We start from the raw sequence: 26,933 nt of genomic DNA, 5'->3' as shown, positions 1-26,933 counted from the left end.
AATGTCTTAATATCAATAAATTCATCCAATGTAGATGGAATTGCTCTTGCTTTCTTTATTAGCAGCAAATAAAGCAAACAATGCTCAGTTTTGCTTATCTCCTCTGCACAGGAAAATAATTTTCTTGGGTGGCGAAAGCCAGGGTACCTTTTGGCTAGGCTTATATAGGCCTTAAGGCTAATAGCCTAGTACCTACTTATGAGCCTACGCACCTATAATATCTCAATTGTTTGTGAATATACAAGGAGTGTAATATTCTTTCTCCCTCACTTGGGGGGGTTAGAAAAGAATACAGACACCTGAATAGACTGGTTCAGTGGCAGCTCTGTAACTACCAGCAGTTTAAAGGAGTATTTTCTACATATGCATACCTATTATTTCTGGAACACAAACAAGAATCTGTGTACATTAAGGCATAACGTTCAGATACTCCCCTGGCAGAGGTAACTAAAATGAACATGCCAGTTTTTCATGTCAGGAACTTGAAGGATAAATTGACAGGTGGTTCCAAGTGACGCTGTGTTAGCTTTTCCAGCACCAAGTTTTAAGTCTGATGGTGGAGTCACCTCTTCTGTAGATGGCTTAGACAGCTATAATTACTTGGTAAAATTGTCTGAGCTTACTAAAAATGATAGCGCACTGTACTCTTCTGAAGTAAAACCATTTACAAAATTGCTTAACTTAAAACAAGGAGGAAAAGCACAGGAGGTTTCCTTGGAAGGTATATTGACATAGCTGACAAACATACCTTCATTGCAGCATATTTTAGTCCTAAACCAAACAGCTCAGACACCTATTGCAGAACCATGAATGCTTCAGTTGACTTAGGGTCTTCCCTCCTTTATCACCGGAGATAAAAATCTCTGTTGGATTTCCTGATACTACTAGACCTTCTTGCTTCCCTTGTGATATTTAGTTTGACCTCTGAAAAATGGGTGTCCAAAGGGCAGCTAAGTTTTACCTTCCATGCTATTCTGTCTGACTGTTGGAAGGCTTGAGTGTACTACAACTCCATAAGTTGTGATGGCTCTTTTCTTGCCATTTCCATCACAGGGGAGAAAGAATGATGCATTGGCCAAACAAATGCTTTCAGCCGCATTTGTGGCCTAACATCTCTTGTTTTCTGTATTATCCATCAGCAGAATGCCAAAGGACACCATGAAGAATCTCAGCCAAATCACACAATACTGATGGGAGACTAACAGTGTCCTCCATTAAATAAGCTTTTTGCATATATGCCTGGTGAAAATTTCAGATTATGTACCTCATCATTCGGACTGTACTCCATTTGTTAGGTAAGGGCAATCTATTCCAGATGTGTTGCCAATATTGGAGACAGCATCCACTGCCACAGTCTCTTTTTATGTTTTCAGCAGAATTTTTCCAGTAGTCTCTTGACTAGAGAAACAAAGAAGTAATTTTTGGTACACCCCACCCATCAATAAGATCCAAGAAGATGTCTTGGTCGAGTATCTTTTCAAGGGGATCTGTAGATGTCCTGCCAATGCATTTTGTTGCAGGATGCACGAGGCCTTTCGTGTCACACGTTATTCTATAGGTTCACAGGTAAGTACTAGGTAAGCTGCCCTTGCGGGCCACTTTAAGTCTAGCCAATTTCCCTTTTTGTGCTCGAATTAACCTATCCCATTTGATTAGAGGTTGGTCTTACCTACCCCATGGTCAATAATTATATATTACTCATAGTGAGAATAACTGGAATCATACCATATATAATTAGAGGGGACCCATAAATGGGATAAAGTATTTAGGATCTGTATCTGTCCATTAGTAGTACAGTGGGCAGTCCTGGGGCAAATTTTCTGTTTCCTATCCATAGATCCAAGTTGTGCTTGAATATGGACAGGGAGGAACTTTGTTTTTGTTGTAGGTCCACTTTCTAAGCTTGAACTGCCAGTTGGCACAGTGGATAAGAATGAATTCTATCTGTTTTTATTTATCGCATCACCTTTGTATTGCCATTCACGAGCAACATCCAATGTTTCTATACTGGTTTGAAATCCCCAATAATTTCTTTTATTCCGATGTGCCTCTTCAACTGTTGTGTGCTCTTTGCAATAAAAAAGATATTATTCCAGTCTGATGAACTGTGTTTCATAAAGTTATTTTTGACCTTAACAGTTTGGTTGCATGACTCAGATTTTTTTTGAGCCATTTATGAGTTGCTACAGCAAAAATTACCTCTGTGCCTGTTCTTGACAGGTCTGCTGTCTGATGCATTTCTGGTGTGCCACCACACAATAATATCTTTCTACCTTTACCAGAGCTTGAAATCTCTACAGGTAAGATTTTGTTAAACAATCTTTATAATAAAGTATTAAACTGTATGAAAGTAGGATAAATTGATTAAATTTGTGTGAGAGTGGGTCACAACACTTGTATTTCATATGGAAGGGAGTTCTAATTGCAAAAAAAGAAAAAATATATAATTCACATATTCAAACAATGAAAGTGGGTTTTTAATTATACTTAATTATACTTCCATATTATTACATGACACTAGGTACGTGAGTGGGTAATATTATTATTGTACTGAAATTATAATGGGTGCAAATGTGGGTGTATTAAAAGAATCAAGAGTTTCAGACTCCAGTCAGACATATTTTTAATAAATATGGCTTAGACAGCTATAATTACTTGGTAAAATTGTCTGAGCTTACTAAAAATGATAGCGCACTGTAGGTTCCTGAGGAAGAAACTTTTGACAAGGTTATTTTAAAGAATCTTAAAAAGAAACTGAAACAGAAAGAAAACAAAGTGTGTGACTCTTGGTCAACTTTTAATGAATGGCAAGAAAAATCTAAAAATAAGAAAAAAGGAATCTGTAGGTAGAAGTCTAAAATTTAATTCAGCTAAATTAAAAACACAGCTTCAGGCAGGAAATAGGGCAGTAGATACATTACAGAAATGTGGAGAGATAAATCTGGTGGTATCTGTGGTCTTTACCCTTTAGAACAGCTAGAAAAGTTAAAAGTAACTCAACCTGATTCATCTGAAGATGACTGAACTGTAATACATTCACCCCCCCATGACAATTCTGCTTCCTATGAAGCAGACAGCCTTCCCACTCTGGGGGAGCAGGCAGGGGAATGATTTGCAGATAGCCCCTAGCTATTTCCCCTGAAAATTATCAAGTCACTTCCAGTACTTCTGCCCATCCCTAAGGGTCAGTTTACAACACTAGATTTTGGCAACATCAATATGCTGTTTCTCATTCTGATTAAATGTTAATGAGAACAGTAAATAAAGGTAGACATTATATCAAAAACACAACCATGTATCTGGGACAAAACATGCAGATAAAGTAATGCAATTTGGCAACAAAGTGCCACTTCTATGACTAATAGTCTGAAGTTTAAAAAGTTAGTCACGCAGTTTCCAATAATCACTGAACCAACTTAAACAAAGCTTTGAGAATGCATCAAATCCTGATTCCTCCTCTGATACTGACACCTCTGCCACTAATATCATCCTTGAGGGAGGTACCTAAATCTGCAGCAGCCTGGGACGATGACCCTGAAACTATTATAAGGGTGGTGTGCCAGTGGACTGCAATATATTTTCAAACTATTATAAATTCTCTACCTCCCATTAAAACCTCCTCAACTCCAGACATTTGTAGGAAAATATGAGAAATGCTAGATATAGGAAATATTCCCAAATGCACAAATGATGTGTTTCTAACTGTAAGAGACAATTTGCTGTGATTACTACAACACACCCTGCAAACGCAATTATTCAGAAAGGAAACAAATCTATTGATGTGTATCTCCCGTGCATGACAGATGCATTGAAGGCTTTTTCTAAGCATCCAAGACCTACAGAGGGGAGCAGCAGCCAGTAGTCTGTCAGTAGCATTTGTAACGGCTTATTACCACCAATAAAATAACATATTAAAAAATGTTTCAATTGGTCCAGTTATAAAATTCTTAACTAAGCACAATATGTGGCAAATAGTGTAGTTAAAAAAAATTTGTAAATGTTCACCAACAATTCAATACTGAAAAGGGGGCGGAGGAGGAAAGATAACAGCGGCAGAGGTAGATATAAATGCTTCCCAGAGCACACCCCGGGATAATATCAGCAAAAGTTTTACCCCACTACTCTACTGACTTAGCAGCACTGGCAATGCACTACTCCCTGCTTTAACTGTGGCCAGAGCAGACAATGGCACAACAAATGCACTTTCTTTCAGTAAACAGATTAATTCTTTTCAGCCTGCAATTCTGTCAAATATCCATTCTCAAAGTAGACAGTTTCCAAATGGATCTCAAAATTCACTTCTTTCTGCTACTTTTGTCATGGCAAGTCCTTGTCTTCACCTGTGAAAACACACTCCACCAGAGCAATATTGTCCTCTGTTGCTTTCTACAAGGGCATTGACTCCAGAGGTATTCTGGAAGCAGCCATCTGCTTCTCTGTACATGTCTTCATCAAACACTACAGAGTAGACACCTTTTCTACCTCAAGGACTTCTTTTGTGAGATATGTACTACTTGGATTGGTAGACAGCTCTCTGGTCTGTCAACCCTAAACAACTTCTAAGTTTGGGAATCACCCAATAGTACTGGAATACTGCAACACTGCTCTAAGGAAGGACATAATACAGTTGTTTAAGAACTTAACCTAAAAGTACATGTCATACTGATCACTATTGCAGTATTGTGGCACTCCCTCCTTTCTCCTTGCTGTTTGTACTTATACCCTATGGACTAAGGTGGGAGCAGTTCCTTCTCCCCTCATGTTTGTTGAGCCTATATTTTCTTCTATTACTCAGGCATTTTCAGGGTCTCCTGGTTCCAACAGTCTGAAGATATTATGCTGTTATGTTCACTTACATATCCTTGCTCCATGGGTTTATGCCATATGCTGGATGTTCAGGTGTATGGAAGGTTTTAGCTTTGGTAAACTGGCCAAACATCAGGTTACCTCAGTGAAATAACACAACAGTATTGGAATACTGCAACAGTGATTAGAACGATATCTACTGTTATGGTAAGATCTTACACAACTATACTTTTGATGATTTTTCATAAGTTGATGTAGTGTCCTCTATTTTTGGTTGAAGGATGTTATTTCCAGTTTTTCCAGGCTTCATCTAGGGCCTGCATTAAAGTTTTCAATTATTTGGTGAGCTGTTCAGTGTGGGTGTGTTTAAATAGTCTGAAGACTGTTCAAACACGTCCACACTGGAGACTTTCAGTGTCCTGAAGAGTTAGGAGAAGTTGATATGATTGATTGATGGCAATGTTGGAGTCAGACAGAGTATGGGTGGAGAAATGGCTTGCAGTCTGGGCAGTTTGTGTGGATACGTTGCTCTAAAGGAGGCTATCTTTGGAGGGTGTTTGAATTTCAAGTTTTATATGTAGAATGTTACGGGACAGTGGTTATGGAGGATAGGTGAGTGGGTGGAGGCTGAGATGATGTTGGAAGGGTGGGAGGTTATACCGAGGTCTAGAAGTGACTGGTACTTTTTTTAGATTAGGTCTGGTTGGCTGAGTTACTAGTTCTCCTATGCAGAGGAGTAGTATATATATATATAATATTTAAAGACATTTTAACCAGTTTAAAGAGAAATTGAAGGTATGATAGTATAATACAAGCAGGAGTTGTAATACAAAGTGAGAAAATCAGGGTTATAATGTATTTAGGAAGAGAATCAGGGGAGAGAAATTGATTGAAGTAATGAAGTGAGTGAAGAAGGCAGAGCAAAGAGGTATAAGGTATGAATAGGTACTTGTTAATATTTAGGGATATAGTTTATCCTGGGGATGAACAAGAACAGAGCTAGACTTTGGCTAGGAAGACCTTCAGAGTGTTTTTTGTAGGACTGTAGGGAAGGTATTGACATGATGGAAACAGGCAAGGAGTTCCAGGCCTTAGCAACATGGTATGAGTACAGACCATGCCAAGCAGATGTTATAGGTTTGTGGTCTTCAGATCATAATGCCTGATTCGGAACATGGTTGCACAGAATGGCATTAAGTGCTGGGCAAGCAAATGGATACTGCATAATTTTATAGGTGGTAAGAAACTGTGTATGTGTTAGTTGATGGGGTAGTTCTAACCAGTTTAGGCTTTTTAGTGTTATACAGTAGTTGGTTCTGAAAGAGATATTTGCTGTAAAATTAGACACTTTATTATAGCATTGTTCAAGTTTTGATTTTTGTGATGCCTGGAGTTTAGTAAGGATGGGAGCACCATGAAGTAGTGAGGGGAGGAGATGATTAGTGACAAGTGTAGTTTCCAAATGGGTTGATGAGAGAGTTTTTGCTCTGTAAAGCATCCCTAGTTTTTGGTGAGATTTTATGCAGTTTTGTATATGTGGGTCAAATGTAAGAGCATCATCCACTATCATCTCTAATAATTTGCTATGAAAAGTAACTTCAGTGGTTAAATTATTAAAAGAGAGGATTTTAAAGTTTTTTTTCATGATAGGGGGATTTGAGGGGAAAAGTTAGTTTTTTTTTTTTTTTTAGGGGGGTAAGCATGAGTTGTGAGTTACAAATCCATGTATCGGTAGCTGTTAAAGCTTGTGCATATGAGTATGTCATCATCTGCATATTGCTTTAGCGAGGCCTGTTGTGTGGATATGTGCAGGATATTGAAGAGAATGTTAAAGAATAAGGGACCAAAGATCTAAGGATAGAGCCTTTTTGTACACTGGTGGTGCCTGAGAAGTGTGAAGAGATTGCCATTTTACTGACTGATACCTACCGGACAGGAACCTTTTGCACCATAGAAGGGCGCATTTGAAGTACAAGTTTGCTGTGACAAACCATGCTGAAGGCTTTGGACACGTTTAGAAATAAGGAGGAGACTAGTTTGCCATTATCTCTAGCTTTATTGATAATATCTATAAATGTTAGAAGTGCAGTGTTAGTACTGTGGGACTAATGGAAGCCATGTTGTGTTGGGAATAGAGGTTCTTCCTGCAGGAGATAGTTTAGCAATTGATTTGAATACATTTTTTTATTATTTTGCAGACAGAGGAATAAGATTGCTATTGGTCTAAAGTTAGTGTTGCTATTGCATTTCCTCCCTTGTGTAGAGGGATAATGTATAATTTTTTTCCAGAGAGGGTGAGCCTGGGGTTTCTCAATTGACCTATTTATAAGGATTGAGACAGGATAGACAATTCTATTGGGTACTGTTTTAAGGTACTGGCTTGGAAGGTCATCAGCTGAAGTAGAGCATGGTTTGAGTGTAAGGTTTGAAGGTGAAAGTATATCTTATGATATGTGGCTGTTATGCAGGGTTGGGATTAGGTATTGGGGAATCCCTGGTTAGAAACGCTGTACTATCAATGAAATAAGAGTTTAATTCTGTTCCATTTTTAAGTGGTGAGTAATTGGGAGAGGGGTTAGGGTTGAATTTTCAGGTGAGATGTAAGATTTCTTCAATGGCTGACCATAATTTTTTTGGGTTGCGTTTACAAATGTTCTGAATTTCATTATACTATATATTTTTGTCTTCACTTATCTGCCTTTTAGTACAATTGCAGAGCATTCTGTTTTGAGATACTGCGGTGTTTTATATTTTTGCCATTCTTTCTATGCCTTTTCTCTATCCTGCAATGGCATTCTACTCTACATAGCCAAATTGCATTACTTGTTTTTAGTCTCTTTCTTCTACGAGGGTGGCCGCGGTGGGGCAGCAGCTAGCATTGCTGCCTAACAGCAAGAGGTTCTCTGGTTCGATCCTCGGCTGGGGTGCCTTCTGTGTGGATTCTGCTTGTCCTTCCTGTGGTTGCGTGGGTTTCTTCTGGGTGCTCCGGTTTCCTCCCACATCCCAAAGACATGCTGTAGGTGGATTGGACACTCTAAATTGTCCCTACGCATGCATGTGTGTGCCTTCTGGGGAAGGTTGGGCGCCGGGCTGGCAACTCGACACCGTAAAACTCCACTGCCAATCATGAGCGGACAGGTGATCTGCTGTGGCGACCCCTAACCGGGAAAAGCCAAAAGAAGAAGAAGATCCAAGCACCACAGCAAGCAGAGTGATTCCCTTCCATTTGGAGTACTGCTTGGCAGCCATCAATGTGGCAGCAAAATCATTAGGACAGACATGAACAGCAGACACAGCTACTTCCTTTGGTACCAGTGGACCAAAAAGGTCTCCTTGTTAATGTTACAATGCGAGATTAATACAATTCAGTTTCTTCCCACTGCTGAAATCAATTTATTATTGATCTCACTGCCATTTCTCACCTTCAGTACTAGCTTTTGCCTCAAATCCCAGCTTCTCCTGACTGGCACAAAACAACTCACATTTTTCAGTTTTCCAACTAATTTGAATTAATCAACCCATAGTAGGACTGATGTTCTGCAGTTCTGCCATGAATCACCAAGTTCACTTTGTTGTTCATATGCTTCTGTTTCCTCGCCTTCTCATAATACAAGCATCTGGCTTGAATCTAGGTTCCTGATTCTATTGGTCAACTCCTAGGCTTCTCTCTCTCACTCAGTCATGTTCCACTGAAAGAGGGGAAACATTTTACCTAAAGTCGCTCTTAGATGCCCCTTACTCATAGAGGTTTGAGAAAGAATCTCCTTCACCTTGTTAACCAGAATGTTACTGACTAAACTTTTTCATCTCCTCCAAAGTCTGATCTCCCTACATATACATTTTAATCTACGTGAAAAAAATATTGTAAAGGCCGCCAGATATAACAATTTGAATCTCACACCAGCTTCTTAACAACCACTGATGACTGGGATAAAATTACTATTCCTTTGTTTGGTGTACAGCAAATAATTATTTTCAACAAATACCTTTATCACCAATTTATAACACCTTTCCTTTTTGGCACATTTATGTCATGACCATCCTTTTCTGTTAGTATGCATTTTGACCAATATGGGTCTCAGCTGCTTTCTGGAGGCTATATTTGGGGCACAGATATGATGCACCTTCTCAAAAGAACATACAATCAATACTAAACAAATGATCACAGGGACCTTAAAATGCCTAGACATATACACTTTTAAGCAGGCACACAAAAGTTCTTGCCACTATTTACAAGCACTTAATACTGCTTACCTCCCACACTAAGCAGAATTGTACATGATAATCCTGGTGTAAATTTGTGTGCAAACATCCAGTCATCAAGACTAGACTTAACGTCAGCCAAAGTAGTACAGCATTTGACCTGTACTGATAACTGTTTCTATACGCTGGGTATATGCTGAGTTACAAACCTATCCATCAAATGAGTCTTGTTTATTTGTTGGTGTAGATTTAGTACCCCAATGCAAGTGTTAGTACAGCCAGTGGTTTTACAAAGGCATGGGAGTTCCAGTAGGACTGAGTCTCTCATGGCTTGAAAAACAAGATACAGGCCACATCACAACAGCCAGTAGACTACTGAGAATATGGAGAGTTGTGTTAATCAGTTGAGATAGCGATAGGATTTAAGAAATTTAATTTCTCTAGTTAGAAATCTCTGGGGCTTTTCCAACTGAAAAATAAACTTTGATTTGTACACTAAGAGAGGAACCTGCACTCAACGATGGGACTGATAATAAAAAAAGTACAACAGTGCAAGCAGCACAACAGATAGTATACTCACCTCTGGTGCTGAAAGATCAGAAGACTGTGTGTTCTATTCCCAGTCTAGATGACTGGATTGCTGACACTGCAGTGCCACATTAGGGGTGCTGCACGCCTGAGTGTGGCATCCCTTGAGTAAAATCTTAAACCAAGGTCCTGTCTGCTTGAGTTGATGATTGCTCAGGTGGATGTAAAAGATCCCATGGTACCTACAGAGAAGAGGAGGGGAAGATGTCCAATGTCCTAGCCAAATTTTGCCTGGTAGTATAAGTACCACCTCAGGTCTCAGTGAAAAAAGGCCACTAGCCTAGTTAGACTAAAATAGTCAAGAAAGGATAAACAATGTACAGTTACAGGATGATGTCTTTGGATCTTGAAGAAATTCCCTTGGAAATTAACTTTGCCAAATAAAAGGATTTTAGACGGATTTCCTGATGATGGCAGAAACATGATGATTAAATGACAGTGAGTTTTCCACATAAGTACCCAGGTCTCTTATGACTGCATCTATCTGAAGAGGAGTACCATTTCTAACATATATGATGGGAACAGCTTTTTTTTGCTAAACTCTGCTAATACACTTTTCTGTATTTATCTTGAGACTATTTTCTGTGCACCAGGTATGTGCATATTCCAGCCATTGAAGGATCTGTTTGGTACCAGTGAATAAAAGGATAACAATGTCAAGATTGCAGTCACCAGAAAGGTTGTCAACACACTTTCAGGATACTGGCATCAATTTCAGCAAAATTAATGCCAAACGGGAGAGGAAACTGGCACAGCACTCATCCGTATGATACCCTACTAGTTACAATTTTGCATTCAGAGAGAGTAACAGCAATTTTTATAAGATGGGCCCTGTTGATAAGCCAATTTTAAACCCAGTAGGGGCATATGTAAAATGTGTCTAGTTTTTAAATAATACCAGCATAGAGGATAGCATCAAAAGCCTTGGCCAGATCGAAAGATGCACTGTACGCAGAGGGACCAATGTCCATGTCTCTGTAAAATTTTCAGTCTTTCAGATATGTTTACTAGGCTTAGGAGGCAGGATCTGCCCTCAACAAAACCAAACTGTCTGGGGGTCTAGATCAGTTAAGATGTCTAGGTCTGCAGAAATGATTTCTGCTAGGATACATTCCATGGCTTTGCGTATAAGGCTAGTGAGGCTGAAGGGCCTGTAATTGCCTAGGTCCATAGAGGGTCCTCCTTTGTGTAAGAAAGTCACAGACAGTGTGCTCCAGGGATCAGGGACAAACCCTCTGGACAGGCTGCAGTTGAACATTTTATTTAGAGGCTTGGTAGTGCATACTTGGCACTGATGAGAATTTAGCCTGGTATGTTGACCGGTTCTATGGAAGTATTATTTTTAGTCTTTGACAATGATTGTCAGATGTTTTCTAATGTGGCTTCACAGGAAACAACATTTTAGGTATAGTCTAGACAACAATGCGGATAGGTGGGATAAAGTTAGCATTGCATTTGTCTGCTGCTATACTGGTTATTTCACTGGGAATCAGAATATGTAATACAATTATGGATGAACTCAGTACATTGTTGGACATTGCCCTGTAATTTCATGGCATAAGTGAAGAAAGCTTTATAGTTTCCTTTTGTATCTATAGTGACCTTAAGCTTGTGCTCTGCTTTATATTTCTATTAATATTCTTACATTATCAAGTCTCTCACTTAACAAGTCCTATCAAAATATCAATCCAGTTACTTATTTGTATTTCATAAAGTTGACATAGTCCACTCCCTCCAATTCTCTGGTATTGCAGAAAACCTTAGGTTATTTCTTCATGCTCTGCCCTCCAGATCTACTTTTTAAAAACTTTTTGCATTTGATACCTCAATGTCTGACACTACTTCCTTGATTTCTGTTTCTGAGTTCTTTATACATATCACATCATCAGACTGATCATTCACCACTTCTATTTTTTCATACATTTTCATTTGTTCTTATGTACTCTTCCAAAGTCCCAAATATCTTAAAGACCTTAGAATTCATTTGATTTATTTATTTCTTCTAAATGCTAGCTGTTATCTCCCACATCTGAAGCTGTAAATAAGACTGTATCCTTCTATTCAACCATGAGATATGTCACATCCTCAACATTTTATTCTCCTTTTCTGGTTGACTTTTTCTTACTTTCCATTTTTTTCTTTGCCACCATTAGTGCAACATATCTACTAGCTAGTAACTGAATTTTTCCAGAATTTGTGACCTTTACTGGCTTTTTTGACAGTTTCTTGTTTTTCGTACTAGATGACCAGACAGCTGCTATCTTGAAAGTCATGAATTTCTTTCTTGCTTTTGACCCTATTGCATTTTCTTGAAGATTGTTCCAGTCATCTACCACCTTTTCAGTGAAGTAATATTTCCTTATATTTCTCCCTCAGTTGTTCACCTTATAAATTCAGATTGTGTCTTCTTGTCTTCATATAGCTACCTTTTTAAAGATGTCACTCAATTTGACCTTATGGATTCCCTCAATGTAAATAAAAGCATCAATCATGCCTGCTACCACTCTTTTTTTTTCTTTGGGATTACGTAAGTTAACTTTTATTTTTGATTTTCGATATTGGCTATATTCCACTTTGCTGTCTTTTTCTGAGTTGCCTCTTCCTATGAATGAATTTCTATGAAGATGACATCTACAAACTGCATGTGTTACTTCAGAGATGTCTTTGCCAATGTATCCGGAAAGGGATAATAATTCCTTGTTTTGTATTGGTGGACATAGTTCATAGGTAAGTACTATGGTAACCACCCTCATGGGCCATTTTAAGCCTAGACAATTTCTCTTGGTGAGAATCAAACCCTGCACCCCTTGTCTGAGAGGTAAACACCTGTTGCTAAGTTTTACCCAGATAGACCTGAAGATGACACATGCCAAGTATCTGTAGTCATAAGACCTGGCATTACTGAAAATGTTTCACATCATGGGGAGTGTCTGAGCAACACATTTATTAAACTTGATTTAGCCAGCTCTACGGGTTTAAAGGCCTGACTACTGTCCCGGCAACGTGAGTTCATTTAGAGGTTCAGGTGCCTGATGAAGTTAGCTTGGAAGGATGGGATTCAGTAGTTGCTGTTCTCTCACCCATCCTGGGGGAGGGGGAGGATGACTCTTGCTTGTCAATTCAGTGTTACTTAGTTGGAACATGAGGTGTTGTACCTGTGAAGCATGTTCTTAGAAGCATGCACTCATATGGTGCACAGGCATGTAGCCAAGTGACAGTGCTGAAGCATGCTCTGTGCAGCGGGCAGTAAGCAGCAAAGCTCACACAGCCTCATTAAAGGATGGCAGTGCTCCACTGTTGTGGATTTCTAAAAAAGATCACCACTCCATTGCTACAGACATAATTTAGGAAGCTAGTGCCACGGTCTTAAGGGATAAAGCCCTGAGTATGACCCAGACATTCCTAGTTCGCTTATGAGCCTGGGCACTGGCGGAGTTGGTTTTGAAAGAGAGAAAAGGCAATGCCTTCTCACCACTCTCTAGACAGGGGTTTGAGTATGCATGCCTAAGGTGCGCAGTCTATTGCTAGAATCCACAGTGAAGGCTGGAGACTGAGAGAGAGGAGGGACATTCTGAAGGCTACTTCACTAGTGTAAATAGATGAAACCCTTCACAATGGCCTACTGCATGCCTTTCATTGAGTGTTTTTTGGGCGTGTGCATGGGAGCATTACAGCCAAAAAAGGAAAAAGGGAAAACCCTAATCCTCCAAACAGTCAAGAGCACCATTCCTGGCACATTTGACTCTTACACTGAGAGGAATGAATGGGCCATCAGACTCTCATTCTTAGGAGGGAACAGATGTATTACTTCATCATTCAAGCGGGGAACCCTACAATCAACTGGGGGATCAGACTCACAAATAGGGAAGCCTACTTATGACACCAGGCTGCTGGAAGGGAGCATAACATTCTAAAGATGCATACAATTGCTAGAACAGTTGGTCTGCACCCCCACAAGTGGCTCAAATGTCCTAGACCTAGTGCTCACCAACATGGGGGGGGTGAGTGCACTACCCCCTGTGTGCTGCCCTCCCTGGTAAGGGCAGACCATAAATCAGTCTTGTTTGAAGTAAAGGTCAGACCTGATACTCCCACAGGTGCAAAAAAAAAAATGAAAACGTTCTCCAAAGCAAACTATAGCCTACTAAGTGATGGTATAAAAAGTTTCAAAACCCCTACTAACACAGCCAACAATGACTCCTCTGCAGAAGAGTATGCAAATGTCCTTTATAGCCACTTAAATGTATTGACTCGGCTGCACATGATAGGACAAAAACCAGGTCTCCCCTTAAAAACAAGCCACCCCGGTGGACTGTAAGTATAAATAAGTTATTTAACAAAAGAAAGAAACTGATATCTAGGAACATGAGGGAACTTGGTCAACAGAGGACGAATACCCTCCACAGCTTGAATAAGCAAATCAGATATCTTGTAAAGGCCTCTAAGGCAAGCTATGAGACTAAATTAGCATCCCTAGCTAAAGACAACCATAAGGCATTCTTTAGCTACATCCAGAACCTAAAAGGGAATGCCCAGCTTCGTGCCGAACTTATAGTGGATGGTAACCCTCACACTGAACATGAGGAAACTGGCAACCTGCTAGCTGACAGATTTGGACATAACTTCACTCCCATGTCCCTATCAGCCATATCCCAAAGCATTCCTGACAGCAGGCTTCTACCAAGTATTGCCAAATAACAGGTCATACAAGTGTTCTCAAAGGCCAAAAACACGGCCTCTATGGGACCAGATAAGATCGCAGGTTGCTTACTAAACAATCAAAAGGAAGACCTAGAGGAACCACTTGGCACTCTCTTTAACCATAGCATGAGCACTGTCTTTGTTCTGGCAGAGTGCAGAACAGCAACAGTAATCCCCTTGCAAAAGGGGTCCATCAACTTGACCCAGGAAACTATCGACCCATAAGCCTAACCAGCCTTACCTGCAAGGCCAAGGAAAGAATCATCACTGGTCTTATCAAAAAGGACACAGGTGACCTTCAAACTCTTGACTTGACCCAGTTTGGTTTCCTCAAGGGTAGATCTTGCTTATTAAACCTGGTGGACTTAAGTCACCAAAGCCCTGGATGAGGGCAAAGCAGTACATACCGCCTATCGTGATTTAGCCAAGGCTTTTGACACAATCCCCCACTCAGGGATCACTGACAAACTCTCCCAGCTGAGGATTAACCCATACATCACTAGATGGGTAGCCGTGACTTACATGAAAAGATTGGAACTGGTTCACTGACCGAATGTACACTGTCAAAGGTGGGGAGTCCACCTCAACCAGTAGACCAGTTACCAGTGGGGTACCACAAGGATCTGTGCCGGCCCTCTACTGTTTGGAATCCATTTCTCTGAGGTCCAGGGAAAAGTAGATGGTCTGTGGCTTACCAAGTTTACAGATGACTGCAAACTGGGCACAATCATTGAGTCCCCCAATGATGTAAACATATTACAGAAGGGGCTGATGTTTACAAATGATTGGTGTCAAAGTCACGGACTAAAATTATATGAAAAAAATGCATCATTATTCTTTTTGGCAAAGTAGCAGCCCCTGTTAATTGTGATATAGATAGCACCCCTCAAACCCAGTGGTGCAAGACTTGGGAACACAGGTTGACAGCGAGTCTATATTAGAAGCCCGAAGATCCGTTTGAGTGAGTCGGAAAAGAGCAACACATATTGCGCGAACTATGGTAACAGCGAACGTCCAAAACCACAAAACTCGAAATGTCGAATTGTCATGGTTGGCTTGTCTGCAGTATAGCTCCGTAAGGTAAGTGTGCAATAGTTACAGACCTTAGGGTTAGGGTGCGGGTTAAGGTAAGTGCATAGATAGGTAATGTATGTAAGGTTTAGTGTAGGGTTAGAAGTAGGGTTTTGTTAAATGTATGTGTGTGGATTATTTGTTTTGTTTCGGTATATGTCTGTAGGGTAACTGTGCGATAGTTACGGACCTTAGGGTTAGGGTGCGGGTTAAGGTAAGTGCATGGATAGTAATGTATGTAAGGTTTAGTGCAGGGTTAGAAGTAGGGCTTGGTTAGTTTATGTATGTGTTTTATTTATTATGTTTGGGTATGTAGTATGTAGCACACAGTGGGGTTGGCCGACTATGATGATTCGAGATTTTAAATTTCACGGTTTACGAGGTTCGGCATATTTGCGGTCCAGGTTACATGTGTCACTGTTGTGGTATTCACTTAAATGGCTTTTTGGTTTTATAATATAGACCCGTTGACAGCAATCTAAACTTTGATCACCATGTGTCCATAGTGATAACAAAAGCCTTCTACACTGCACATCTCATAAATAATGGCATCGCATCCAAGACTAAGGAAGTTATAACTCAGGTGTACTCGACCTTTACTGGACCACTAATTGAGTACAATGCTCCCTTCTGTATGCATCTCACCAAACACCTGCAGCAAATGGAGAGATCAACGAGGTTTCTAACCAAGGGAATCCAGGGCCTCCAAAACGTGACTTACATGAAAAGATTGAAAGCCCTGTCACTGTTTTCTGTATCATACAAGCTTCTGAGAGGTGACCTGTGCCTGTCCTACACAGCAGTCTCTGACTCTGCCATAATGGAAATGCTGCACATCCGCAAATCAAATGGGACAAGAGTCACTCACTCCAGGGATCTCACCCTAGCCTGCGACATTTACAAAACATGTTGGAGAGACAGCTATATCTCCCAGAGATTGCCACTCCTTTAGAATAAGCTCCCACTTCATGTGAAGTAGAGCTCCTCAATGACCCTATTTAAGCGCAACTTGACAATTGGATGGGTGATCGTAAATTCACCCCAAGAATGCCACCTATGTCCCGCATGTCCCTCATGGACAGGGGTAGTCAGTGCTGATAATAGAATGTTTCTGCTAACAATGACCATCTAACTATGGCCATTCAGGGTACATGGGTTTTTTAATTGGCTAGGCTTGTAAAGCCGCTAGTGCCATTAGCCTAGCAACCTCCTATAAGCCTACAAAAAGTAGTTAATAACAAAATTATAATACGGGAACAACATGTTTAAATAAATGAATGGCAAAGCTGCAGTGCCTTCCTTCCTTTTAACTATGATACTAAAATGAAATGGGATTTTACTAAAGAAAAATCTGAGAGCTACTGGAACTGCAACATATGACCAAACAGGTTAAGTGTTTTCTAACCTCTGCTTATAGACTTAGTTCACAGTACTTGTCTGTGCAATATGACTACATGACTGTTCCTATCTAGTAAGCTATTTCTGTAACAGCCCCTACTGTTGCTTCTTTCATTCTATTAAAGTCTTAGAGCTATGTAAAATGAATAGGTGGCATGTTACTTGGCTTAGTTTTAACCTGGCTACAGATACACATTGACAAGTAAACCTTTAAAAGACATTTCCTTTATCTCCAAAATGAAGTAAAATCAGAGTTGGTTATATAGTAAGTGGGGGTTGCAAGACCCATAACCCTCTGTATGGAGAGAGAATGAGTTGCTTTACTTACAACAGAAAATATATGCTGTCTGTTTTGCTGTCAGCTTAGTTTTTGATTGAAGTATACTACAGGCAAGGTTAGATTCATATTTTTGACATTCCTTGGGTATAGTCTAACCTGAAAGCCATATTTGGGATTGAGCATGTATAGTGTTATACCAGATTAATTACCTGGATTATTTAAATAAAGACATAACTTCCCACTGTGCCTTCTGAAGTGACTGACAATACAGTGGAACCCCTGACAGTCAAGCTGTGGACACAGCTTCTATGAGCTACATCCCAGGTCAGTCAGGTCCACTTTACTTTCCTTACCTGATCCCAAAGTGCAGTCTGCCTGATGTTCCACCTGGAGGTACCTGTAGATAGCAGTCTTCTAGTATTCCCAAGAAACAAGACTTTGTTTGTTCTGTGAGTCTTACAGTCTGTCTCCTATAATAAAACAGATGACAAAAAAAGATTAAGCAGAAGCTTAAAGAAGTATAACATTGCAGAATTACAAGCCATTGAGCAATTACATTCAAAGTCACTGACCACCACATAGTGCTATCTACAAGTGACCTATTGGCAGAATTTCAGAGTTTGCCCTTCATAACTAGACTGGAGACTGATGACAGTGATTCTCTTGTGTAAAAGTCTACTCTAGTAGGAAACCCGGAAAGTGGGCCTTATCTCCACAAGTTGATGAACTATCAGAGCACTAATTCTCTGACCAGTGGCTGAGTGCGTAGCTTCAATCAGCAGAGGTCTTTCAGTCTCTACCACTTAACCATCTTATTCATCACAGTTTAAGATTTTTGGTTTTGGACATGTTCATTAGGGTATTTGTAAAGCTTAGTTATTTCCCTCCCATTACAGTCATACACTTATTGACTCTCTGGGGTTTTACATTTGTGTTATTGTGTACTATCACTTGCTGTGAAGAGCACTTCTGGCTGACATCAAAGACTAAAACAATACTAATTTCATTAACTTTAATCATACTTTGACATAGGAATGGGGTCCATTCCTGTCATAGTATTAGAAATCCAAAAGACTGGACAAAATTAAACTGAGAAAAAACTTCTCTCTCTCCATAACCTTCCTCGGTCTTTAGGCATTCACAGCTCTTTTACTGTGTAGTCTCAGAGGGAAGAAACATGAAATCAGTCACAGAAACAGAGCGGGAAGCTATCAAATTTCTGTTTTTTTTTAAGAAAATATCTAATGTAACCACTGTTTTGCAAATAAAGGAGGAATTGCTTATTGTACTCTGTTTAAACATTCTCAAAGTAAACAACAATTCTCAGTACTGCCATTCCAAGCAAATGGAAATAAGATCTTGCAGAAGAGGTGGGACATTAAGAACAAAGCCCGCATCCCGGAAGTGAAATCTTAGCTAAAAGAAATGACATGACTGTGTTATGTTTTTTTTTTTTTCCTGAATGTAGTGGTCCTTTAATGGGCTGTGTTTGCAAAGGAAGTACAGGATAAAACACTGCCAGTGCTGACACGTTTTAAGTTTTCAGTATGGTCATCTCATGATCCCACCTCATGTACTGCTATGGTAAATATTCTGAAATCCTGCCAGATATAATTTTTTCATAAAGACATAGAAATATAGTACAAGCTTTTAAAAATAAACTATTTTTCTCCAGTTTGTTTTCTGCCTGGCCTTTATGGACTGCATATATGTGTGTGTGTGTGTGTGTGTGAATAAGCACATTCATAGCAGAAGGCCCTATTATCTATAAACATATATACATACATACCAGCCATTGAGGGAGTAGTTAAGGCCAGAAAAACACAAAAACCATTATGTCTGCCTAGATGATGACCACACCATAACCTACTCTCACCTTCACGATGAGAAAAGAATGAGCACAGTCAAGGTGGGGGCATGACATTTGAAAACCACAGATAGGCTATAAGAATGTAAAAAAAAAATACATATATGATGAGAGGAACGTAGCCTATGAGTTAGTTCATGCATGCTAGATGGCAGCTACGTGAGTAAAAGATACAGTGGAGAACAACTTTGTCTCCATATACTTAATGTTTTGCTGTCAAATGTACATTAGGGAAACTAGGAGCTTCACTCAGTTTGCAGTTTACTTTGTGCTTTTTTACAGCAAAATACTCCAAAAACTGTCATGTAAAGAAAATGCAACTAGAATCAAAACCACAAAATAAAATAGTTCAGTCTTGACATATTCATGGATTGTTTTAAAAGAAAAAATATATAGAAGAATATAATTTTTTACCTGCAGCACCTTTCCTGACCGGGGATCAAGGACTCTGATTTTTTTGTCCTTGCAAGCTGTTGCAAGCAGACTGCCATCCATGTTGAAAGACATGGACAGGATGACATCATAATGAATGTCAATTGACTTCACAGGACTCTTGTACAGAGATTCCTGAGAGTCTAAGTTCCAAATTAAAATCTGCAAAAGATCAAAAGAAATGTGAAATAGACCAGTTTAATTGAGAGATATGGTCATTACACCTTAACATAATCACAAACTGTGGAAGCATAACAGGTCGTGTAACGTATTTTTACTGTTCCATAAGAGGGACAAATAATCACATCATAAACATATAATCATAATACATAAACAAGGAATGTGTACATTCAGACTGCTTATCAGTTTAAAAGGCTGGCTGCTGACAGCTTGTTCTGTAGAGTTAATCCTATCCCCTTTTCATATCAGAGAATACTCCTGGGGCAGTCTGCCTGAATTTTCTGACTGCATCCTTAAGTAAATTCTCCTACTTCGTTGCTCATGAACTTAATTAAATTGTTCTTGCCAAATGTTATTCACTATGCTGGACAGTGCACACCTGTATTCAGCCATTCTTTTTGTTAGGTTATACTCACATTCCCTTCACTTCTCCTGCATTATAAATTCTTAAGGATGTCATCTGTCCAACAGCCCTGACACACTTCCTACATTACATAAAGTCAAAGTCAAAGTAAACTTTATTGTCATTTAGATCTGCACATAGTGCAGCTAAACAAAATGATGTTGCTTTGTTCCCAGTGCAAGAAACATACATACATACAGTTACTATTTAGTAATACTAGGACAGACACTTACAGACATAACATGCATAAAATGTGCCATTTAGGAAATTGTACAAGTAGATATTGCACAAACTTGAATTTTCACAGGACAATTTTTATTTTTTTATTATATGCCTTAATATCAATGAGAAGTTTTATTTGAAAGTGTGGCAGAGCAAAATATTTAATAGTTTTTAATCTGTTTTAACTTCTGCTTTTGGTGGTGGTGATCTTTGGCCGCTGTTAAGCTCTAGCATGAAGCTAGAGTAAACAGCACATAGATGTGCTTAAAAAAGGTTGTTTAGTGCACAAAAGTTTGTTGACCACATTTCTGACATCAAAAAAGTGCTTAACATGCCTTTCTTATTCCCCAGTTGTGGAGTGCAACCATGCTTCTCCATCCAATAAATTACACATGCTCAGAATGAACTTTACACCCACTTCTCTTGACAATTATTAATAATATATTAATAATATCTAATTCTTCTAGGGAATATATTACAGTACCCAGTTTGCAAACGTCTGCATATTTTGATAGCCAGATCTTATATAATGCACATCCCATCACCTTCATCCTAGTTGTAGGCAAGAGGGCTTGAGGCACGCACACAGTAGTAGTTTCCAAAGTTTATTCTTCAGACTTTGCTTCAAACAAACGATAAAAATAATAAAAAACAGTAACCATAAAGCGCTATTCGTCTCACCCCTTAGTGAGACTTCATCAGACAGTTGCAACAAGAATGTTTCAAACAGTATATATACAAGTTCAAACCACATCAACTTCCTCCAAGCAAAAGGCAAACCCGCTCCCAAGGTAAGCAGAAATGAACAATTAACCCATTGTATGCTTCTTTAAAAATCCAGGTTCTTGTAAAACAAATATGTATACAGTAAATATATTTGTATATGTGTAAATATAAACATAGCTCATCAGTTCGAAAACACTCTTAAAAGACCTTTTAAAAGTATATTCAGAAATATTTAAAAACCATGCTAACATTAAAACCAATAGTTAAGGTAACAGTAAAAAGTGAGAAGTCAAGAAGGAAGTGTAAAATTGAAAACAGTATAAAATAAAATACTTTACCACTGTGTGAAAAAGTATTAAGATCTTAAATAACTTTCAATAGTAGTTAATAATGACAGTTCTAAAAAGTAGGATGAAGAAATATATAATGAAACACATATTATCCCCATGTTGTCTGAATTTAAAACCATCAAGCTAAAAAGCTATAAAGACTGGAGCAGAGAAAACCGTCCTGTAAAGGACGTCTGGTGAATATGATAAAAGATGAAATAAGAGTGTACACATTCACAAAAACAATTCTAAATGCAAACACATTCATGTGTAGATAACAACTAAGTGAATGTGAATAACCATGTATATGTATAAACATGTATATACCTAACTGAACAAATAAGTACATTTTTGACTATTTAGATACATATTTAACATACCCTGTTTAAGCAGAAATATGAAACCTTTCTTGCAGGCTGAAGTGAATAAGATATATATTCACCTCATTAAACTCTTTAGTTTAAGGATGCAAGATATGGAATAAACTTCATTCAGTCCTGGCGGGTAGCAGGCCCTAGTACGGTTGCCATATTAATTCCAGTTTTTCTAGGAATAATGAACTAGGGCCACCCCTTCCATCACTCATAACCTGGTCAATCACTCTAAATTTAAAAGAGTGTAATGGGAAAGCACTCACATGTCTAGCCAGAGCATTTTCCTGCTTTGATGTTCTAATGCTGTAAAGGTGTTCGTAAACCCTTTCTTTTAGTTTTCTCTCCGACTTCCCAATATAAAAAGCTGGGCAGGCTTGACATTGGGCCAAATAGACTATACTTTTAGTATTACAGTCAAATTTACCAAAAAGCAAACGAAGCTGCAAAGTAACCCAAACCAACAAAAGAGCAGCAAGCAAGCAGGAAACAACCACGGGGAGTATGCCAAAATCACAATAAGGCACAACGCCACTGAAGTAACACAAATCCAAAGGATGTACGAAAAAGTTTATTTAACGTCCCACAGCAAACACGTTTTCGTTGCCCATGCAACTTCTTCAGAATACAAGTCAACCATGCATACCATGATATTTTATATACAACAGTTGATAGATTAATATAATAATTGGTTACCAATCAATTCTTAAAGCAGTAAAGGCAGATTTTAAATATATACTGCTATTAGCAAAAATATTTTAATCATAATATATTGTATAATTGAAATGACATGACATGAATGCTGAAAGTACCCTAAATAGATTAAAACAGTTTAAAACACAAATGCTAAAAAATAAAAATAAAATAAAAATTAATTCCTCAATGCCTAGTCATAAAATATGAAAGCAATAAAAATAAAAAAGTTTTTTTATATATACGTAAAAGGACATAAAGTGTATACATATATAAATTTGTCCGATCTCAATATTGTACACAATTTTAGTGAACAAACCATTTCTCTTACAATACCTTGTATTCAGTTACAACAAGTCCGCTTTAAGCTTCAAATAGGGCATGATGGAAATAAGGTCATTAAGGCCTGGAGCCTTATTTGAAGCTAATAATATCTGCCAGCATGTCTCCCTATGTGATAGTCTGGCTTCCCAATGTCCTCCCCTAGGATTTTTTGGTATTGATTCCAATACATAAAACATAAAAAATGCGGATGGACATACCAAAGTATGCTTGTAAAGTGCATTTGTGCTGCTTTGTTTTTGAATCTCATAGAGATGTTCGTATATACGTCTTTTAAGCTGTCTTTCAGTCTTGCCCACATAGAATGCTGGGCAAGACCTACAGACAGCCAAGTAAACCAAACCTCCAGAATTACAATTGTGATATTTTTGTGAATATATCTTTCTATTTCTGCTTTCCAAATATAGATATTCCTGATTAATGATGTATTTACACTGTCTACAATGCCCACAGCGAAAGGTGCCCTTTCTAGTTTGGTTAGAAATGCTTACATGAGTGTTTTGTTCTAAAAGATTTTTAATATTAAATCCTCTTTTGTAAACAGTATTGCATGCCATATCTTTAAGATTATTTAGATCTGTAAATTCCTGAAAAGCCTCAATTTCTTTCTGTATAATATGCCTGATGTGTCCTGCGTCTTCACTAAAAGCAGTAACAAATGTCAAGTTTGAACTAGTAAAACTGGAAATGGAAGGAAGACTTTCCATGCATGTATCAACAGGACCCCTACCCAAAATAGGGCAAAATCTAGTACCCCTGGCTTGACAAACCTCCTCCCAAACTGATTTTATCAAAGGTATGGGGTATCCCCTATCAGCAAACAACAAACTCAATTTTTCACAGTCAGTTTTGAATTGCTGATCATCCGAGGTCATGCGTGAGACCCTTACAAATTGTCGCTTGACAATGGACCTTTTTTGGAACTTAGGGTGGGAGCTGGAATAGTGCAAATAACTATTGGCAAAGGAAGGCTTTCTATATACACAGGACCCAAAATTGTTAACATGTTTATAAAGGGTTACATCTAAATAATTAACCTCATGATCTGAAATTTGATACGTAAATTTCAAAAATTCAGTAGTGGAATGCAGATAGTTGACAAATTCTTCTATACATTCCCTAGGTCCTGTCCAAAAAATGCAAATGTCATCCAGAAATCAGGTGTAATGGATCCAAAACTTAGAATACTCACTTTGTAAAACAAATTTATTTTCCCATACGGACAAAATCATGTCCGCATAGGTTGGAGCGCAATTGGCCCCCATGGATACACCCGATGTCTGCTGAAAATATTCCCCACCAAAATACACATAGTTGTATTTAAGCACCAGTTCTAATAAGTGCATAACGAGAACCACATCATTGTTGGTGACACCTGCACATGCCCACAATGCCTCTTCCATCCAGGTCAGACCAATTGTGGATGGAATGACCGAGAAAAGATCCACTACATCTATAGTAACAAACAGAAGGTCAGATCTAAACAAATCACTAGTGATCCCTCGTAAAAATTCCCATGAATCTTTTAATAAATGTTGCTGCTTGCCCCATAACTGCTGTAAAAACAGTCAAATTTACCCTTTGACGCATAGGGCACTCCTCTGATCGAGAAGTTGACCCCAATCTCCATGAAGCCCTCTTGCCTGCATTCCTGTTTTTGCAGTTACCTGTTTCAGTATTCCCAGACCTTCATCCTAGTTGCACTATCCAACATGCTGCAGCATACTCAGCCCTTAATTCACCCAAGATAACACCCACCTTATACTCTCCAATACCATACAGCCCATCACCATCATCCTAGTTGTACTATCCAACATGCTGCCACATATTCAGCCCTTAATTCACCCAAGATAAAACCCCTTATACTTTCCCCAATACCACACAACGCATCACCATCACCCTAGTTGTACTATCCAACATGCTGCAACATATTCAGCCCTTAATTCACCCAAGATAACATCCACCTTATACTCTGCCAATACCACACAACCCATCACCATCATCCTAGTTGTACTATCCAGCATGCTATAGCATGCTCAACCCTTAAATCATCCAAGATAACATCCACTTTATACTATCCTAATACCACACAACCCATCACTATCATCCTAGTTGTACTATCGAGCATGCTATAGCATGCTCAACCCTTAAATCATCCAAGATAACATCCACTTTATACTATCCTAATACCACACAACCCATCACTATCATCCTAGTTGTACTATCCAGCATGCTATAGCATGCTCAACCCTTACATCATCCAAGATAACATCCACTTTATACTATCCTAATACCACACAACCCATCACTATCATCCTAGTTGTACTATCTAACATATACATCGTATAACCCATCACCATCATCTTAGTTGTACTATCCAACATACTGCAGCAGTCTCAGCCCTTAATTCCCCCAACATAACACCCACCTTATACTCTCCAAATACCACACAACCCATCACCATCATCCTAGCTGTACTAGCAAACATGCTGCAGCATACTCACCCCTTAATTCGCCCAAGTTAACACCCACGTTATACTCTCCTAATACCACACCACCCATCACCATCATCCTAGTTGTACTATCCAACATGCTGCAGCATACTCACCCCTTAATTCGCCCAAGTTAACACCCACGTTATACTCTCCCAATACCACACCACCCATCACCATCATCCTAGTTGTACTATCCAACATACTGCAGCAGACTCAGCCCTTAATTCACCCAAGATAACACCCACCATATACTCTCCCAATACCACACAACCTATCACCATCATCACAGTTGTACTATCCAACATGCTTTAGCAAACTTAACCTTTAACTGACCCAAGATAATACCCACCATATACCCTGCCAATACCACAGACTTTTTCAAACACAGCCTACACTTACACAACCCCATACTACATCAGCTAAAAGTAAACATTAAAATGAAATACTTATCCTACAGCCAACAGACCTCCCCAAACTAAGAATCAGTGATGACATCATCCAAACCCTGGAACAGATACATCCTCACAGACCTTTAACTCTACATCCCCACAAACCACACTCCTCCAATACAATATAACACTGCTTGATCTTCACTTAACATTACACGCGCAAACATTAGAAGCATCTACAACAAAATACCACAGCTCCATGCCTGGCTTAACCTACATGCTCCAGATATAGTAGTACCAACTGAAACCTGGCTAAAAAAAGAAACAAAAGATAATGAAATTCTACCCCCAAACTACAATATACTAAAAGGAGACAGACAAAATCAAAGGGCTGGTGGTGTTGCAATACCATACAAAAAGTTTCTGCAGCTTATGCCTTCACCACTAAACCTTCCACAATTTGGTAAGGCAGAAAATCTCGTGTCTGCCCTCAAACTCAACCAAAACAAGACATTATCCATCATAGGTGCTTATTTGCCACCTAGTAAAAATCTCTCTGTTGCAGAAGACTTCTTCTGCTGGGTCTCATCCATCATCTCCCAAGAAAAATACATACTGGGTGATTTTAATATTGACTGGCTTGCTGTCTCCTCTAACTCACCTAACCAATCAATAATTCTCTATGATCTCTCACAGCTAATCACCACTTCCACCGATTACAATAAAAACAACACTAAGGGAACACTAATCGACTGGATTCTTACCTCTATACCTCACAAAATATTTACCTCAGGTACATTTCGAAATACTGTAAGTGACCATCTTCCTACATCCTTCTAAGTTGGGAGTTGCTGATTGAAGGCTTAGTGTCTGTTACTCTAAAAGTGTATTAGTTCTGGTTTAAGCACTTGGGCTTCAGGCCAGTTGGCTTTGCTGTATTCTGTACTTTGGGATAGTTCCTGTGTTGCCCATTGCCTTACTTGGATAGAAGGAAGTTTCTTTGCTCACCAGTGGGAGTGGGGAGCCTTGAGCAGCCTATCTGTCCCTGAAGGAGTGACCTCAGCACAAAATCTAGTAGTAATTGGTTGTTTTGGACCATTTCTAGCTCTTTTGAAGTTCCCTGTATAAAAATATGCCTCTGAGCATTTTTTTTGACTATACAACTCAGCAACAGCTCCTCGTGGTCCTGCAAAGTGGTGCTAGCAGCAGAGAACTGAAAAAAGCGACTACTTTCCAGATTTAAGTATATTTTTGCTGTTTCTACCTGTGCAACCTTCTTTTCTTGCTGTAAACGAAGTTTAACTGTTATTTTATCTGTATTTAGCGGTTTTTATTACCTGAACTTAAGTTAAAGTTTGTTTGTTTAATTTAACTGTTGAGGCTGCCCACTCAAGTGCGCTAGCCTGTGCATTTAATATACTGCTGTTTCCCTACTTT

General features: G+C 39.0%; 1 protein-coding gene across 2 annotated transcripts in view; it reads right to left on the bottom strand.

The window, feature by feature from the left end:
- Positions 1-26,933, bottom strand: part of LOC122793164 (coronin-2A-like) — a 2,539,836-nt gene that overhangs the window by 192,721 nt on the left and 2,320,182 nt on the right. For both annotated transcript variants that reach the window (XM_044060980.1, XM_044060981.1), the window contains 2 exons: positions 19,329-19,508; positions 17,401-17,517 (listed from right to left, as the gene is read on the bottom strand). In XM_044060980.1, the coding sequence (XP_043916915.1) occupies positions 17,401-17,517; positions 19,329-19,508 (297 nt within the window). The remainder of the gene's footprint in view (positions 1-17,400; positions 17,518-19,328; positions 19,509-26,933) is intronic.

The sequence above is a fragment of the Protopterus annectens genome, chromosome 2.part0 (genome assembly GCF_019279795.1).
Source record: "Protopterus annectens isolate FY-2018-M chromosome 2.part0, PAN1.0, whole genome shotgun sequence".
NCBI classification, from domain to species: domain Eukaryota; kingdom Metazoa; phylum Chordata; order Ceratodontiformes; family Protopteridae; genus Protopterus; species Protopterus annectens.
Note: the sequence above shows the minus strand (reverse complement) of the source record. Positions and strands in the feature narration are given on the sequence as shown.